We start from the raw sequence: 18,494 nt of genomic DNA, 5'->3' as shown, positions 1-18,494 counted from the left end.
GTACCACTGTGCACCAATCTGTACAATTCGTGTTTTAGCCACCCCACTACCGTAATCCAGTGCGAACCCCACCCTAATGGTACCACCAGTGCCATTACACCTTAGCCGCTCATAGCCATCACTTACACCGCTATAGAGCCGGCAACCAACTGTATTCATATATATACAGCCGAGTGACTCTAACCTTCTCCCCTGTATGTTTTGTCTCTGTCCTATATGTTTAATGTACAGGTGTTTTCTCGAGTTGGGAATTCCCCACTCACACATAGAAAAACACTTTAGGGCGTGTATACACATAGTCTGGATATACACCCACTAATTTTAACTGCACACACTTTTTTACCCGTCCTGAAGAAAGCCAGCAGAGTAATAAGGCACTGGCTGAAACATGTTGACACACCCCAGGATGTGAGAGGTCGTAACTCGCCTCCACCATCCGATAAGCCTTATTTTTTAACCGCTGACGGTGACCCAGCTAATAAAGTGTACTTGCCCTTGGGCACTGGGATCCCCGCCAAGCCGTTTTAAATTCACAATCCATAACAGTCTTCACCGCACACACAGCGACATACCTGCTCCGCTGTCTTCAGGCGTCGAAGCACACCCGGGACACGCTAGGTGTCACTGGGTGGGCCCGATGATGAAGCATGCCACCAACTAGGTTGGTGGGTGAGGGCTTTATGAGCACACCTACCAGGTGCCTCAAACCATTGACAAAGCATACTTGAGTCCTTGATAAATTAAAATAATTTATTTTCTTTTGATTATTTAGCTAGTCCATTTTTGATTTATTGACACTCGTGACATCACCCTGCTAGAGGAATTGCGCCAAATGCACACAGAACACCAATCATTTATTGACGATGAAATAAAGTATCTGGACAGGAAACACACGGCCAGAGCTTACGGAGAGGGCGGTAGACCTGGCAGTGTACTGGCAGCCAAAATATGCGAGGGAAAGGGACACAAGCCTATACTACGCGTCAAATCAGAGGACGGTACACCTCAGACACAGGCTACGGATATTCTGAACTGTTTTGTGGACGCATACGGGGCACTGTACAGGTCGCAACCAACGGCGTCTGCGGCGGAGATCTTCAGCTATTTGGAAGATGTGGCAATAGGTTGGCTGTCTGATGGGCAAAGGGAATATTTGGCGACACCCATTACGGTAGAGGAAGTCACTGACGTGATCAAATCACTTCCTAATGGGAAAGCACCAGGCCCTGACGGGTACACGAATGAATTTTACAAACAGTATGTCGATGTACTTGCGCCCCATATGGTAGAAATGTATGGTGCAGCTTTCGACCGGGCGGAATTACCCCCCACACTTCGTGAAGCGGTGATAATCGCGCTTTTAAAACCCTCCAAGGACACTGAACTGTGCGACTCTTACAGGCCGCTATCACTAATCAACACTGACTCTAAAATGGCTAAATGATTGGCGGTTAGGTTGTCACCATTGATGACGAAATTGGTCCTCCCGGACCAGGCAGGGTTTATCCCTACGCGTGCAACATCCCATAACACTAGGACATTGTTTGCCCTCTCACACTACCTTCAGCCTTCTACGAGGGCAGTGGCGGTCATGCTGGATGCCGCCAAGGCTTTCAATTCTATTGAATGGAGCTATCTGATTGCTATTTTGCAAAGAATGGGATTCCCCAAGCGATACGTCCAATGGGTGTCGCTAATATATACCAAACCGTGCGCCCGAGTTCGTGTAAACGGTTACGTCTCTGACACTTTTAATATAGAGCGAGGCACCAGACAAGGGTGCCCGCTATCACCCTTACTATTCGCACTAGCACTAGAACCTCTGGCCTGTCTGATCAGACAAAACTACAAGTTGTCAGCCCTACAGTTCCCTTCCAGGCCACTACATATCTCTCTATACGCAGATGATATGCTGTTATACGTTCGTGATCCCAGCACGCATTTAAACCAGTTACTGCGAGAGTATATCAAATTTGGGGGGCATTCGGGATTGGCCATAAACTGGTCCAAATCCTCCATCATCCCTCTAACGGATACAACGACTCCCCTAGACACTGACTATCCACTAGAATGGCAGACGGATCCAATACAGTATCTGGGTGTGATGTATCACAGAGACCCCGAAGTGGTTATCAGGTCGAATTATGGGTCAACTATCTCCCAATTAGAGGACAAAGTACAGCGATGGATACAATTGCCACTGTCCTTGGCTGATCGCATAGCGATCGTGAAAATGAATATATTACCTAAACTTTTATATCTCTTCAATAACATCCCTATCACGCCCCCTGGAGAGGTCTTCCGCCACATCAAATCACTTGTACTGAAACTTATATGGGCAGGCAAACAGGCTTGCGTGGACCTTCAGACACTAACTCTTCCATATATCCGGGGGGGGTTCGGGGTGCCAGATTTTCTACTATATTACTTATGCGCCCAGGCACAATACGCTGCTTACTGGTACCACGAGATACCATACCTAACTCACACTGCCATCGAGGAAGGGGACGCGAAGCCCATACCATTGACGGCCATCATAACCCATGTCAGACAACCCCTACATGCACAGGACATTAACACTATCGATACCACTGTCAAGGCCTGGCGGAAATTGGGTCAACTAGCACATAAGACCCCGCTATATGCACCTGCGATGCTGCTACATCACCATCAGGCGTTGTCGGTCACAGGTGAAAAAGTAGGCATGTCCCTGTTACAACAAGTGGGCATAGAAAGAATGGGCGACCTGTTCCATGAGGGTGTTTTTCTGGGTATTGAAGACCTGACATACATCCACAACAAGTCACCGCTGTTCCATTTCACACACTACAGATTGAAACATGCGCTAACAGAACACTATCCTACATTCCCGAACGAACCGGTTAGTCTGGACGCATTGCAGCTGCTCATTAACACCCAGGATTTGTCACACCTAGTATCAAGACTGTACTCCACAGCACAGGCTGAGATGCCACACACCACTGAGAGAGCCAAAGCGCGGTGGGACACGGTATTGGGAGATCCCCTTACAGGCCAAGAATGGCAGCAAAGTTGCGCATTAACACAAATTCTCACTCCTAACGGCAACCTAAGAATCATTCATTACAAGTTTATTCATCAGGCATACTACACACCTGCACGTATGTGTAAATTTGGCCTACAGGACGAAGACAGGTGTAAGAGGTGCGGGGCGGAGGGCGCAGATTTCACACACTTGGCTTGGTCCTGCCCTAAGGTACATGACTATTGGACGGAGGTAACGACTACACTTTCCACTATGATAGGGGTGGAGGTAGAATGCACAATACACTCCTGCCTATTGGGATTCGTGCCACAACTCAAGGCCACCAAACGAACATTTTGTGTGATATCCCTGCTATTGGCCAAACGACAGATCGCACAATGCTGGCACAGCAAGAAAGCGCCCAAAACATTCAGATGGTTACATGACATGTCCACCTGTAGAGATAAGCTTTTAACTTATGAAGAAGAGCTACCTGCGAAATCTAGACCCAAAGACTATTGGAGCTACTTCACAGATTATATACGCACGCTGGACGTGGAGGTGGAAGTGTGACCCATATGGGCGAGTTGCCATCTGGAGGTAAACGAGGTGATGGTCGGGTGCCGAGGTACCCCGTCTGCTTGCTAATGCCATGATTTATGCAGATTGCACTGTTGTGACAGCTTCAATGTAATGATCTCTTTTATTATTATTATTATTTTTTTTTTAGGGTTCTATGTTATTTTTACTGGTTATGTTCGACATCTATAAAAAACCATAAAACTGTAAGACTTCATAATATGCATTACGCCGCCGGACCTAGTGTTGTCGGCTGAAGGGCTGTGTACATCCGTCACCATTCCGCCCTATTTTATAACTCGCAGCCGGCCCCAGGGTTGTAGGCTTCTGGCCGTGTACAATTTGTATGTGAAAATAAAGGTCTTACAAAAAAACAAAAAAAACCTGATTCAAAGACAAAGGAAACAACATCACTCAGGTTTAAAATGCGGTGTCAATTCCTTACTCACTACCAGTCTGCAGAGGTACATGTTTTATTTTCCATACCTCAATAATGCTCTCGAGATTATCAATAGCTCTTCTCAGCGCAAATCTTGTCATCACTACAAAAATGAAATGCCAACAGTGAGCGTAGTCTCCAAGATGATAATTATAACCATCATTTCCAGAACATCAAATACACGTACCAAAGGACTTGAGGCTCGTAATCGCGTGTGCGCACCACAAATTCACCACTTTACCTCCGGCCAAAACAGGGCGGGACTGCTTACGGTGTTCAATCAACGCTCAGTAGCCCACTGAAAGAATATACGTATATTTACTCAACTCGACATGTAACCTTGCCCCCGGTCGTATCGCCAACCCGATGTCCCAATGCGCTTGCCGATAGCTGGGAATTCCCGCGTAAAACGCCAAACGTTTTCGGCTCGATCAGTTGTCCAGGACAACTGCTTATGAGCTAGAGTGCTTCCGAGTACTGAAATGGTCACGTGACTGTACACTGACGTTGAATGAAAATGGAAGAGATACTAATGTTACTCTTCCTCAACTTGCCATAGCTACGCTCATAATCTCTTATCTCCCCTGATACATTTCACAAGAAGAATTTCTCTGCAAAATTCCACGATGTAAACGCGACTGTTGAATCAGTGAACGTGAACCCAACAATAACCTCATTAGTATACTTATTGATATTTGGATCAGGAGTGTTCACTACTGGATGTAAATAATTAGCTCTAGAGTGCTCCCAAGTAACCATGGTATTAGTTAATGATACACATTTAAAAAATGTCCAGTATGTTTTTTGAATATGCAGACTCCTGAAGTTTCACAGGATAATATGACAGTGTTCTTTATATCCTCCATCCTCTCTATAAGTAAACTGACTGAATCGGGCCACATCAGCAAACGCTCATACAAAAAACCTACAGACAAAAATAATTCACTGCTGTTTAAAAGCTTTCATCCACCATCGCTGATTAAGAACTTGCCGGTCTCTCAGTTTTTGAGAACACGAAGAATATCATCAGAAGTTGAAAAATGTCAGGAAACCTTGCAACACCATAAAAAGAACTACAAGGCTAGAGGCTACCCTGAGGAATTACTTGATAAACATCTAAAGAAAACATTGGATACACCAAGAGAAGAATTACTCCCAAAACAAAAACAAGAAAATCACGAATAGGACAGTTTTCGTCTCCAAATTTTCAACAGCTTCAACAGAAATCAAGAATACCATTCACAAACGCTGGGAATTACTCGAGTCAAAAATTGACTTTAAAGATCTATTCCATGAGAAACTATTATTTGCCTATTCGAGAGCACGCAATCTTAAAGAACTTCTGTTTAGAAAAAAACAACAACTATCGAAAGGGAAAAGTGGAACAACTAAATGTTGGGAATTGCACCCATTGTAACAAGGTCATCCCTGGTGGAATACGTGTACACCCCAGGACTGGAGAAAAAAAATAAGACTCATAGGAAGCACAGATTGTAATTCCCGAAACTTTGTATATTCCATTAAATGTCCATGCGGACTCTTGTACATGGGAAAGACAAAGAGAAAAATTAAAGTACGCCTCACCGAACACAAAAGTAAAATCAGAACCAGGAACATGAATTCTAGTCAAGCTGAACATTGGGAGGAGTAGCGACACACCATCGCACAGCTAAAATTCCAAATAATTGAACAAGTCCCCATCATACAAGGAAAAACCAACTCCAAAATGTTACTACAAAGAGAGGCATTTTGGATAAAAAGGTTAAACACCTTGCTGCCCCACGGGCTGAACGACAAATTTGAAATGGAATTATTTTTGTAAAACCCATTTGAGAATAATGCATATGTCTAAAGAACCACGACACATGGAATTTTAATGACACATTCATTGACTACACTGAGCTGGTCGTTTTTTTCCTTCATATCATTTCAATATCATATATTCGATTTTTCTTCACATAAATGATTCTTTTTCATGTATATTCTGTTGTAATTTTGTCAGTTTACTTATAGAGAGGATGGATGATATAAAGAACACTGTCATATTATCGTGTGAAACTTTAGGAGTCTGCATATTCAAAATACATACTGGACTTTGTTGAAATGTCTATCATTAACTAATAGTCACCATGGTTAGTTGGGAGCACTCTAGAGCTAATTATTTACATCCAGTATTGAACACCACTGATCAAAATATTAATAAGTATGCTAATGAGGCTATTGTTGGGTTCACGTTCACTGATTCAGCAGTCGCGTTTACATCATGGAACTTTGTAGAAAAATTATTCTCGTGAAATGTATCAGGGGAGATAGAGATTACAAGCGAAGCTACAGCAAGTTAAGGAAGAGTGACATTAGTATCTCTCCTTTTCATTCAACGCCAGCGTACTGTCGCGTGACCGTTTCAGTACCCGGAAGCACTCTAGCTCATAAGCAGTTGTCCTGTACAACTGTTCGAACCGACATGGTTGTGGCGTCACGTCTTGGGACATCAGGTTGGCGAAACGACCGGGGGCAAGGTTACATGTCAAGTTGAGGAAATATACGTATATTTTTTCAGTGGGCTACCGAGCGTTGCTTAAACACCGTAAGCAGTCCTGCCCTGTTTTGGCCAGAGGTAAAGTGGTGAAATTGTGGTGCGTACACGCAATTAAGAGCCTCAAGACCTTTGGTACGTGTATTTGATGTTTCGGAAATGATGGCTATATTTATCATCTTGGAGACTTCGCTCACTGTTGGCATTTCATTTTTGTAGTGATGACACGATTTGCGCTGAGAAGAGCTATGGAAAATCTCTAGAGCATTATTGAGGTATGGAAAATAAAACACGTACCTCGTTAGACTGGTAGTGAGTAAGGTTCGCCATGGAGTTAGCAGTAAGTGTCTGGGTTCAGACATAATTATCACCTTTGAGCACATCAGGAATTGGTGAAGGGTGCCTGATATAATAATCAGACAACTAACCAAATTGACGTTCCCTTATCATCATCTGAATTGTCCCTTATTTTACCATTACAGGTTGCCCCTTACGAAGGGACCTTACATCCTGAAATGCATTGGGCTTTGTGTTTTTTATGTTAAATTACTAAAGTAACAATGTAAATCACACATAACACATGAATTGAATGTACATGTTTGAATCTGAAATAATATTTCTTTGAAATGCTAAATATATTGAGTGAAAAACTTGTTGTTTATAATTGTTTCATTTCATTAAATTTTGAGTACACACGTTGCCATGCACGTTAGAGTCCAAGTCACACGTAGGGACTTGGCCACTCCACAATAGTTCACATCATATGCCAGGCAGCCGTATGTCTAACGTAGCACACTAACAGGTTTACCCTTATTAAACCAGAAATAATCTTGAGTGCGCAATCCACAAACACTGTCTTTTGAAAAGTTGGGATTAGACATTGTGGGACCATTGATGAACTTACCAGGTGAGATGAGGATCGCAATAGTCCTTATAGACCATCATTCCTAGTGGACCGAGGTAAAGTTTGTGGAAAATGTAAACCAGTGCGGGATTGAATTTCTCATGGAAGTATTTAGTAGAGAAGGCTTCCCTGAGAAATTGGTCACGGACAATGGTGTGTGATTTATTTCAAATGAGATGACACAGATTGTCCATACTCACAAGATAAAGCATGTACGTACTGTGTTATATGTTCCACAACGCAATTGTGCGGTCCAGCGATTTAATCATGATTTAAAGGAAAGTATACACTTGGCTGTGGCAGTAAAGATTATTTTCTTTATATCTGTTCATAAAAGGTTGTAGGCATATAGAATCACACACCACACAGTCACAGGAGTATCCCCTTTTACACGTTTGAAAGGGAGACAACCCATCTCATTAATCTGTCCTTGGTGGTTGCAACTCACATTCTCAAAGCACAACGTTATGAATGAGAATGACATGTACATAGCTGCCAAGATTTCAGATTGCAATGTGTGCCGTTTTCATAATTTCAGTGTAGTTATGAGTGACATGTCAACGATTATGAATGACCCTTTCTCACAAGCAAAATCAAACAATGAAGACAAGGGAAACATATACGAAACTGCACCCATTTCAGCGATGAGATGGTCTTTAGGATCATGCCTTCAAACACACATAGTTACGCTAAACAGGCATGCATCATCACAAATATAAGCCCATGTCCATCTTCTAAGGAGAAAAGTGACGAGGTGGACTGGATATCACAAGGACCAAGGCACTGTGAACATCTCAGTGTAAAAATTCATATGAGTGGGCAGGATTTCTTTACATAGGAAGAAGGGCTCGAACGACAGAACATGCAAACAAATAATGCTAATTCTGTAGTAAGCAACAGCATAAAATATGACCAAAGTTTCTTTTACGTTATAGGTACATGACTGCAAGAACCATTTTATACGAGTAGTACATGGCTTCAAGAGTTACTGATCGTAGTACTCTCTAGGTAACACCATGCACATTTCATGCCATCCAGTTAAAAAGACAACAAAAAATAACATTATCACCAAAAGCCAGTATTTTTCCCCCTTAATTGTACACACTTTAACTGTAATTATAAGAAAAAAGCTTTTGAAAATGTGTTTGAGCTGTATTAAAGATCCTTGACCGATAAAGTAAAGAAAGACAGAAAAGCCATGCTAAAAATAAATACAGATGATTCATTCATGCCAATAGCCGGATTCAGGCAAGAGACTCCAGATTTTTAAGGCTAAAAATTGCTTTACTTTGGCTGTCTCCCACCTGAAATGTGAAAACCATAATATTTGCCTCAAATTACAACACACCAGATATTGAAGCAGCCCACTCATACTACAATAGCATACTGACTGGGGACCCAATTCATCCGTACTTGTCAATAGCTCTCATTAATGTATATTTTGCCACAAGGCCGAATGCCAACAGAAACGAACACCAATTGAGGAAGTTCTGTTTTACACACGTGTCAACTTCCGGTTGTGTCCCTCATGCTGGTTGTTTAACAGAGTTTGCCACGCTGTAGACAGCCCAGAAGGCGCTCTCTTTGAGCCATGAAGCACTGCTGTAAATCAGTCGACCTGGAACCGGACCTTCATATCATTTACAAAGGGCTTGAGGCCCGAAAAGTGGGGCGGTCAATTTGAGAGACTACCGAGGGTTAGAGGGGAGCTGCTAAGGTAGGTGAGCCTGTCACCCTGTGCCTCGGTGCAAGTACGTTTTCCCTCTGCCCCTACTTGTAGGGCAGGTGAATATTCCCAATCTATCACTTCAGCGTGCCCGCGCAACGGCAATCCGCCAGAAATGGAAGGGCTGCTGAGGCGGGTGCTGCAGGGATTTCCAAAACATCCTGCCATCCTCAGTGCCAGGGAGAGTCACCTCTATGGCCATGCGTAAAGGAGAGGCTACTCTGACAGCAGCGGGTTGGGCCTGTGACCGTTTCCATGCACGTTTCATGGGTGACCAAAGTGCTCAGTAAATGTTACCTACATCATTAAGGAACACAGTGGGTGGGACATATTACTAAAGCTGGTTCACCGACTGACCTTGGATGAGGATATCATTAAGAAAGACAACCCCAGCAAGGCCTGAAAGCGCTAAGGAGGCGTGGATCTAATACACCAGCAGCGCCCTTCTGTCTTCATAGCCCTTTGCCAAAGGCTGTCCAGCTAGTATTAAGCAGCTCAGTCGGCAGCCCCCAATAAGTCTGTGAGCAGCACACACCTTGTGCTACCTGCCTGTGCCACTCCATTTTGTGTTGTTATAATAATTAGCAGCCAGTGCTCGGGCAGCAGCGCTTAATAGGCACAGGCAATGCTAACATCCGTGACTAAGCATTTCAGTATGGTGATGCGAATCACCACCCTGAAATGCGTTAGTCTAACACCTGATGCGTGGCACTTGGCAGAGCTGCATGTATGTTATCAGAAGAAAGATCAGTGACAAACAGAGCAGTGAAAAAGACAACATGGTATGGCACAAAGTCGCTCCATGCAACATATCTCTAGGTGACTTTGCAAGAATTAGGTGGGAGCAGAAGAATGAGTAAAGGTATAAACAAATCCTCTAAACCATCCAAGTGATGAAACCCAATAAGAGGAGTGTGATCACTCAAGATGGCAAATGTTGGAGTATGAAGAGGCTGTTTAAGCGCATTGTTGATCAGAGTGGAAAAATGCCTGTGGAATGCAGAAGTGGTACGGAACATGGTTTTATGGATGAACCTAGTGAAGCTGGCAGTGGGTTCTTCTTTGAGTAGAATATTTTTTTAATCTTTTTATTAAACAAACGTCAGCATCAATATATATTGCATTATCATGAGGCACATAATCGGCACATTCTCAATACAGTTATTCTTTGAGCAGAATTTGAGTGTAAAGGAAAAGAGCTCGAAACTGAGAGATAACTGATGAGCCCATGACAGAAAAAGGCTCTGTAGACTTTGATAGCCCAGTAGCAAATGGGAAGGACACAAAAGCCAGCCGAGTAAGAATTGCGCCTAGGTCTAGAATTCTAGGAAAATATTGTTTGATGATTAACCTTTACATTATTTGAATATTGTCAAGGAGGGAGATGTGTCATGTTTTAGATACATATGTACCTATCACGGTACTCTTTACCCTTCCGTTCTCGTGTTCCCATCCTTTCGCCAACATTTTCCCCTCCCGCATACCGATTGGTTACTGGGCTCGTGCCCTGAATGTTTACGTAATGGGGGTTCTACGGGTTGACAGATGAATGTGACAGTTATTATTACTGTTCGAGGCATGGAGATCAAAGGCTGAATAAAGAGGACTCCTGCCACATATGAGAACTTGTAACTTCTTCAATAAAATGTACATCACCACAACTTCCACTTTTATATTTACTTTTAAAGCGCCAGTTACAGGGCGGAACCCAGATGGATCAGGTCATGTACCACTGCTGTTACAATGTCTGAGAAAATAGCTAATTCTATTTTGATAACCAAGTTACTACCTTTGTGCAATTAACTCTCCAATGAGTAACTTCATGGTAGGAAGACAACACATACTTTACAATACTCACACTAGATACATATAAGGTTTAGTCAAAGCAGCCTCTTTTGAAGACGATTGGGATCTGAATTAGCGGTGGGCGATTAACTAAAGAAATGCGCACGGCGACTGACAGTCGCCCAGCCACTTACCCCCTCCAGTAAACGTCTTATGATGGCCCCATACGCGCAATAGGACCTGCGCCTGACAATGAATGGAAATTTGACTGATTGACTGCCCTAACCCACATTAGAGCGTTCTCTAACGCAGCCTCCCCGGCTGATGACACTCACCCTGCAAGCACCGCGAAAATGAGGTAGATGAGTAAAAGGCAGAAGGTGCACAGAGAATGCGGAGACATCCTGGCCGTCCTGCAGCCTGTCTTCTACGGTCCGGCGTACAGTTTCTGGAATTCACTAGGCTCCCGTGTTTTCAGGTTGGTTCCTAGATCTCTTCCTCTGGCCGCCGCCGTGGGTAGCCAGCAGTTGTAATGTACTGCTCAGTCTTTTTCCTGCCGGTAAGCGATTGTCAAATGCCTGGTCTGCTGTCAAACACTTGCGATGGCTATAGCCATCTTGGAAAGGGGTTTACGTATTACATATTGTAAAGAAAACTCGCAAAGTCAGGAACTTGACAAAAAATATAGAACTAGTGACAAGTTGTTACAATATGTTGAAAATGTTTTACCAATATCATCAGTGAAAACATTTTTAGGACAAAAATGTACTTGAGATTTTCTTTCTACCATTATAGTGTGCTAGCATTAACTGTATTTATATAAACAAATAAATGAAGCAATATTAGATTTTCATGAATATATTCACTTTACGGGATTCAGAACAGTACAAGAAAAAAAAATAAGATGGCTCCTAGTTGACAGGAGTTTAGAAGGGGATTTGGCCATATTTAGTTTCTCATGCATTTTTGGCCAATGGGGTGCAGTAACGTCTCATCATCGTTCCCAGTCCCAGCGAGTCACAGTCAAGATCATCACCCTTGACCCAGTCAGCCCGAGCCAATCAGTAGGCGACAAAATTCGTCTCGCTCGTGAAACTCGACCAATCACCGCCGTAGACATGGCAAATTACAAAACAAAGTGGGCGTGGGTATTCATAATGCGCTTGCGCGCTGTCTTGTACGACATACTACTTCAACTGTTGAAGAAACTATAGTTGCTAGTATTCGTTTGGTGATTTCCTTCACACTAAAGAATGCGCTTCGTGTGTGCGCAATTAGTTAGTTAACGTTGATTAAGGCTTTTGAAAGCGTAAACGTCTATTCGATGTTTTAAAATGTCCACAGTCGATCAAATCTCAATAAAAGCATTTCTAGATTTAAGTACCCGCAAAAAACATACGAGAGCACTTCGGTCTCTGAGTGGGTTTTCCCTGCCGGGTGCGTGAGTGAAGCGACGTCGTTGCCAATGGGTATCTAAAACTAGTTACGCCTCTACAGAACACAACCCTTTGGGTCACTTCCGGGTTATTACTTGGCGCTAACCCACGCTTGATTGGAGGGAGAGTGAACTGTAAACAGCTGTTTTATGCGACCATAGATTGCTGTTTTTTATAGATCTCCGTTTGAAGACTTACATTTGAATGAATGTACTTCTATAAACACACGACGAAGGATATGACGTGTATGTACTGGAACCAACCGCTAGACATTTTTATTATTTTTCCGAGTTATTCCTGCGAGTTATGCCTATCCGGGCGGTGGTATTCAACAGAAGCGAAAGGAGAGTTGCCTAGCAATAAGTAAAAGAGGAGCAAAACTGAATGAAGAGAAGAGCGAAGAAAATTGCTGGATAAAACAAGGTATTGTGAGAACTGTAGAAGGGAAATATGCAGTTTGAAAAGTGAGACTGGATTGAGTGAGTGTACGAGGTATGTGAGAATAGGGCAGAACAGATGCCTGGAAGAGGTTAACCGGGAAGCTGCAGGGGAAGAGAAGCGATGGAGAATTAATTTCTACAACGTGAAATCAGAGACTTAAGTGGAAGAGCTACGAGGGAGAATGAAACGCAGCATGAGTAGAGTTGACGATGAGGAGTGACCAAGTGCTGGAATGCTAAATGCCGCCCAGCCAAGTTTGCCAGGTTCATGCTTGATTTAGCTGTCCGAGCCCATGTTTTTTATTTGTATTCTGGGACTTGGAGTTATTTCACCTTTTATAAAACTAGGACAGCCGAGGTCAATACCAGTAAGTCCTTTGCCAGTAAGTCGGGAATTCTTCAATGCAGCCTGCAGAAAGTTATTCTCTTTTTGTTTTCGGTGCGACCTCCCTGGATAATGGTTACGCAGGGCAATCTAAAGTGTAAAAGTAACCAGCAATTGGCGATGACCAATAAGAAGCAGAGTTACTGGAATTATGTTTTGGCGTATAATCTATCAACTGCTGCATGACCTGCAGCTAACATGATTTTTTGTTTTTAGCTCCACAGGGGTGTGGAATTTAATAAAATATCTACTTGTCCATTGAGCAGGTTGCTTTATAAATCGACTTGTCCTGCAACAAAATGCACTTGTCCCTTCGGTGCCATGGAGTGCGGCGACAAATTATGGCAGCAATCTCATTATATAGGAGCTCTGATATAGCCTCTCTGATTAAACCAGGGCTCATACCATAGTAGCGTTTGAATACTTGCAAACCCCTAACGTTGTGACGTTTCTGCAGATCTACATACTGGGGCTGAAGGTAGTGGTAAGCAATAGTTCCAGGGTTAGGATGCCCTTTTGAGTCTGTGCAAACCTACTAACTTGCATGTTTTAAGGATTTTCAACAACTCTTCTTTAATCTTTTCCCATGCTGAGAAACGTTGAAAATTTACTCCCGACAATGGCAGACATAAACCTTATTCCCGAGTTGAGAAAAAAGTGGTTGAAGGAAAAGTGAACAGCCAAACACTCAGATTTTCGCACAAGCAAATCTACACATGCATATTTACTCATGCTAAAATGTAGTTCACAGAGATTTTCTAGGAGTACTATTTCTTGTCCTACTTCTGTACATTTTTGGGAATTCACGAAAGCCGTGTAGCTGCACTTAATGCAAGGACATATACCATGGGTGCCCTTTTGAGACTTTCTTAATTGGTTGGGCCCCTAATTTGGTCTGGCGTTGACCATGACCTTTTGTGTTTATTCAAATTCTCTCTCTCTCTCTCTGTCACTCTGTCTCTCTGTATTGGCTGGCTTCGCTGTGAGTGACAGCATTCTGCTCTTTCACAAGGAACATATCGGCACACAAAGTAGTTTTGTTAAGTGCCAGTAAGTACTGTGGCAGTGTGTGCTTTTTGAGACCAAAAACAATTATTGCTTTTGCCAATGTTTATTATAATGGTGAGGGCCCTGCAGCTCCCCCACTAATAAGGTTTAACAAAAACCATGGCAAAACAATTCACACATTGACAAAACTAAAAATCTGACCACCAATTTCAGACCTACTGTCTTTGCAAGTGCTTGTTTACTTTTGTTTCCCATAACCTTATTGAAACTGGTTACACTGATTTTCCGTTATGAATATTTTTGGGATATACTAGCATGCATCAAGACTTTACTGAATGATGCTGCAAATAAATTGTACCTGAAATTTTACAATAGTTCAGCAACACGTTTTTTTTCTGCTTTCATTTTTTAATGCACATTCTATTTTGAAAGCAAAGTATCAACAATCTTGCTTTCAAGCTTTTGAAAATATTTGACTCATATCAGAGCATCCTGGGAGCATTATACATAGTCTCATATTGGTAAACTTTGAAAACACCTGTACATATTTTTATACTGCAACCTCTGTTAGTAATGCAGTCATAGCTTACAACATTTACTTAGAGCGCTCTCACTCTAATAATAAAGGCTTTCAATTAATGAACCATAAATACAAGTTTGAACAGCATTAACATATGGACAAAAAATTACCTTAACTGCAGACTGCTCTTCCCTCATCCATAATGTGGTACTGGAAACTGGCACCCAAAGGGTTTTTGCTGCAGGGGGTTGGGGATACTTGTCCCAAGGACAAAATACACATGAAAACTTGTTGCCCGTGACCCCATACTGCATGTCCTGGGCGTCGGGCTATAGGAATTCCACATCCCTGGCTCCAGCAGATCCAAAGTTACTACATTTGCAGTAGCCTGTGTTCCACCAATGTGAAGACTTTATGCAAAGGTTGACTGATCATCTTTTAGTTGCTTATTTTTGTATTTGGGTGTTAATCTGGTACTAATAAGGTGAAACGTTTATCCAGGCTGTGTTAACATGGAAAAAGTACAACATTCTGAAGTAATACTATCAAAAAATGTGCTGCATTAGGTTGAGTAATTTACCATTTCTTGGTACAAAATTTAGTCACCCCTGCTGCACAATTTGGTCCTCCCCTTCCGCTTAATTCCAGTTTCCCTGCCAGTAAACAGGTTTAACCGAAATTAACCTCTTCCTTGCCATATTTCTTAATACTCAGGCCAGTATCACTCACCAACAGGTTCCTAGCGAGGGTTTTATTATTATTTTGTTTCGGGATTCTCCTTAACACCCTATCCTTCTAAAAAGCTGGCTCACCTCTCGCTCTTCTTTTTTCTGTCATGCATGATGACGTCAGGCGAGTTTTTAAGGTAAGTATTTAAGTTCTAATAATTGTTGCTGCATGTCAACATGCCTGGATGTTGCTTCGGTGCTGCTATGACTTTGTGGAGAAGCAGGCTGTGTCTGATGTCATTGCTACCTGACTGCTATGGCGATGCATGTTACTTGTAGTGCAAGTGCTTCAATGTATGCAGCGTGCCACTCCTCCTTTTTTGGGTAGCTTTTGGTCTCATCTTGCAAGAATAGACAGGGGAGTCGTAATTCTCAACATTCAGATTATAGCTGTAAGCTGCAGCCAAATGGATATCTGTAGGGCTCCAGTGCTGGTAAGCAAGCGTTCTTGCCTTTCCTGTGTTAATGCTTGTGGGCAAGTTTCTAGTTCTACTTAATGATATTAACAACATTGCTACCATATGGAGTTGTGGGAGTGCTTAGAGAAGAAGCATAATCTGTCACTTAGTATTTCTATCTGGATTCCAGGGAGGAAAGTCTTATATCCTGATATAAAAATTAAAACCGTTAGCACAGGCATCATTTTCTTTCCATGATGATCATCTTAAAGATTTGTGGTAGATTCTCCTATTTCAGCAAAGTGTACGAGGCAGTCAGGGATTTCGTTGATTATTATAGACCAGTTAAAGGGCTTGATTGAGTCTACTGTCTATTCTGGTTCTGATGTTGGGTTGCCAGTTGCCCGCCCTATTCTACCTTTGATAGTTTAGAGCTTATTGAACGGCCCTCCAATTGCCAACCACAGAAACATGCCAAAACGTTTGTGGGCAAATACTTCGGAAGGAAGTTATGGCAGAGGTCTTTGGGCATAATATCTGTGAAAATGTTTTTTAGGTCGAGCCTGTCCCATTCCGCAGGAATGGATAGGATCGAATTCATGTCGGCAAAATCCTTTTTCAAACTAAGGGGTTTCAGCCCGGCGTTTTCTTGCAGTTCACGTGAACATGCACGATCATTCACGGCCAGGGCTTCTCCTCCCCTAGCAGCACTCCTCCCACACCAGCAACTCCCCCCTCCCACACCAGCACCTCCCCTCTCTCTCCCCGCAAACACAGCCTTGCCGTAGCAGCACTCCTCCCACACCAGCACCTCCCCCCTCCCACACCAGCACCTCCCCTCTCTCTCCCCGCAAACACAGCCTTCCTTTCATTTCTCCTCCCCCTCCCCAGCCAGCTTCCCCCAGGCCGTGTTCCCTCAGATATGCTATTGCATATCGTTTGCTACCTCTTGTATTTTGTTGCTCTTGATACTTGCACAACTGTCACTATTGTCTCATGTAACGTAACGTTTGCTTTTGTAACATGCTCACTTGTAATTTTGGCTTCATGTATCTAAAAACGCCTCCCTCGCTCTCCTTTCTCCCTCTCTCCCGCTGCCTAGTCCTCCCACCCCCTCCCTCTCCAGCACGCGCTCCACTCGCATCTGCCTGCTGCTCCCCCGCCCACCCCCCCCAGTCCCCTAACCAGCAATGCCGAGAAGCTTGTTTCCTCTAAGAACATATCGTTTGCTACCTCTTGTATTTTATTGCTCTTGATACTTGCACAACTGTCACTATTGTCTCATGTAACGTAACGCTTGCTTTTGTAACATGCTCACTTGTAATTTTGGCTTCATGTATCTAAAAACGCCTCCCTCGCGCTCCTTTCTCCCTCTCTCCCGCTGCCTAGTCCTCCCACCCCCTCCCTCTCCAGCGCGCGCTCCACTCGCATCTGCCTGCTGCTCCCCCGCCCACCCCCCCCACTCCCCCAACCAGCAATGCCGAGAAGCTTGTTTCCTCTAAGAACATATCGTTTGCTACCTCTTGTATTTTGTTGCTCTTGATACTTGCACAACTGTCACTATTGTCTCATGTAACGTAACGTTTGCTTTTGTAACATGCTCACTTGTAATTTTGGCTTCATGTATCTAACAAGCATTGGCATTGCCAATAGGTCTCGCTTGTGGGACCTTATAAGTATTTAGTTTTGCAGCACAATATCCGATTATGCAACTCGGATATTGTGCTGCAAAACTAAATACTTATAAGGTCCCACAAGCGAGACCTGTTGGCTATGCCAATGCTTGTATTGGAAGTACTTACACCTTCATCTTCTAGAACCACTTCTGCTATAGATTTATAGATACATTCAGTAGACATCAGTTGGCATATGATCCTGGATCTTCGTTATTGTCTATTATCTGAACCTTAATTTTGCAGGAAATGTGAGAACCTGAAAAACTAACAGCACCAAGGTATTTGCAGAAATTGTAAGCTTTGTTTGAGTTCTGTGAATAATTCCCAGGAAAGTTCACAATTGATTCTCTGCTCCCTAGGCCAGTGCGTACAAACATTGCCACAAAAGATACATTCCCTTCAAACCCTGTGGATACAAAAAATAGAGATGTCTTTAAAGAGGTTCATGCTCTCGACACTTCTTGCTCTAAGGTCAGAGACTTGTGCAGTGTGTACTGTGCAGTCATTGTGATTTCCAGGACTCAATGCTGGCCATGGAGAGAAGTTAATCATGCGGGCCATAGCTTGAGTTATTAAAAAAACAGCTTCAGTTGACTTCAGATGTTGCTTTGGATGATCGGAAAGCTGTTGCTCTCACAGCAGTATGCGTGATGTCATACAACCATACCGGATGAGGGCAGGAAAAGGGGAGACATCACTATGAGAAGTTGGCCTGGGCATATGATGTCCACTATTCTAGTGGGTGGGCACCTTGCACCAGTCCAAACGACCCTTATTGATGGTAGGTTTAAAGTCAACCTTTATAGAAAGCTATCCTAGTGGTAGCTGTGGAGAGCAGCCTTCAGGCTAAGACTTAGAGGCAAGTTAAGCTAGTTGTTTTTACCAATTATAATCTCTTGAATGATCAAATGACAGCACTCCACACAAGGT

General features: G+C 43.1%; 2 protein-coding genes across 4 annotated transcripts in view; one reads left to right on the top strand and one right to left on the bottom strand.

Annotated features, from left to right (window-relative positions):
- The window catches only part of DNAJB11 (DnaJ heat shock protein family (Hsp40) member B11), a 201,749-nt gene extending 190,197 nt beyond the window's left edge, over positions 1 to 11,552 (bottom strand). The window contains exon 1 of the mRNA XM_078680479.1: positions 11,309 to 11,552. Within this exon, the coding sequence (XP_078536605.1) occupies positions 11,309 to 11,376 (68 nt within the window). The 5' untranslated portion in view covers positions 11,377 to 11,552. The remainder of the gene's footprint in view (positions 1 to 11,308) is intronic.
- A 442-nt stretch (positions 11,553 to 11,994) lies between these two features.
- TBCCD1 (TBCC domain containing 1) overlaps positions 11,995 to 18,494 on the top strand; it is a 186,138-nt gene continuing 179,638 nt past the window's right edge. The window contains exon 1 of one of the 3 annotated variants that reach the window (XM_078680477.1): positions 11,995 to 12,832. The gene's annotated coding sequence lies outside the window, so the exon portion shown is untranslated. The remainder of the gene's footprint in view (positions 12,833 to 18,494) is intronic. The other 2 variants (XM_078680478.1, XR_013608679.1) reach the window with 2 other exon arrangements.

Source organism: Lissotriton helveticus, chromosome 3_1 (genome assembly GCF_964261635.1).
Source record: "Lissotriton helveticus chromosome 3_1, aLisHel1.1, whole genome shotgun sequence".
In the NCBI taxonomy this organism is placed as follows: Eukaryota; Metazoa; Chordata; class Amphibia; order Caudata; family Salamandridae; genus Lissotriton; species Lissotriton helveticus.
The sequence above is the reverse complement of the archived record's forward strand: the minus strand, read 5'-3'. Positions and strand labels throughout refer to the sequence as shown.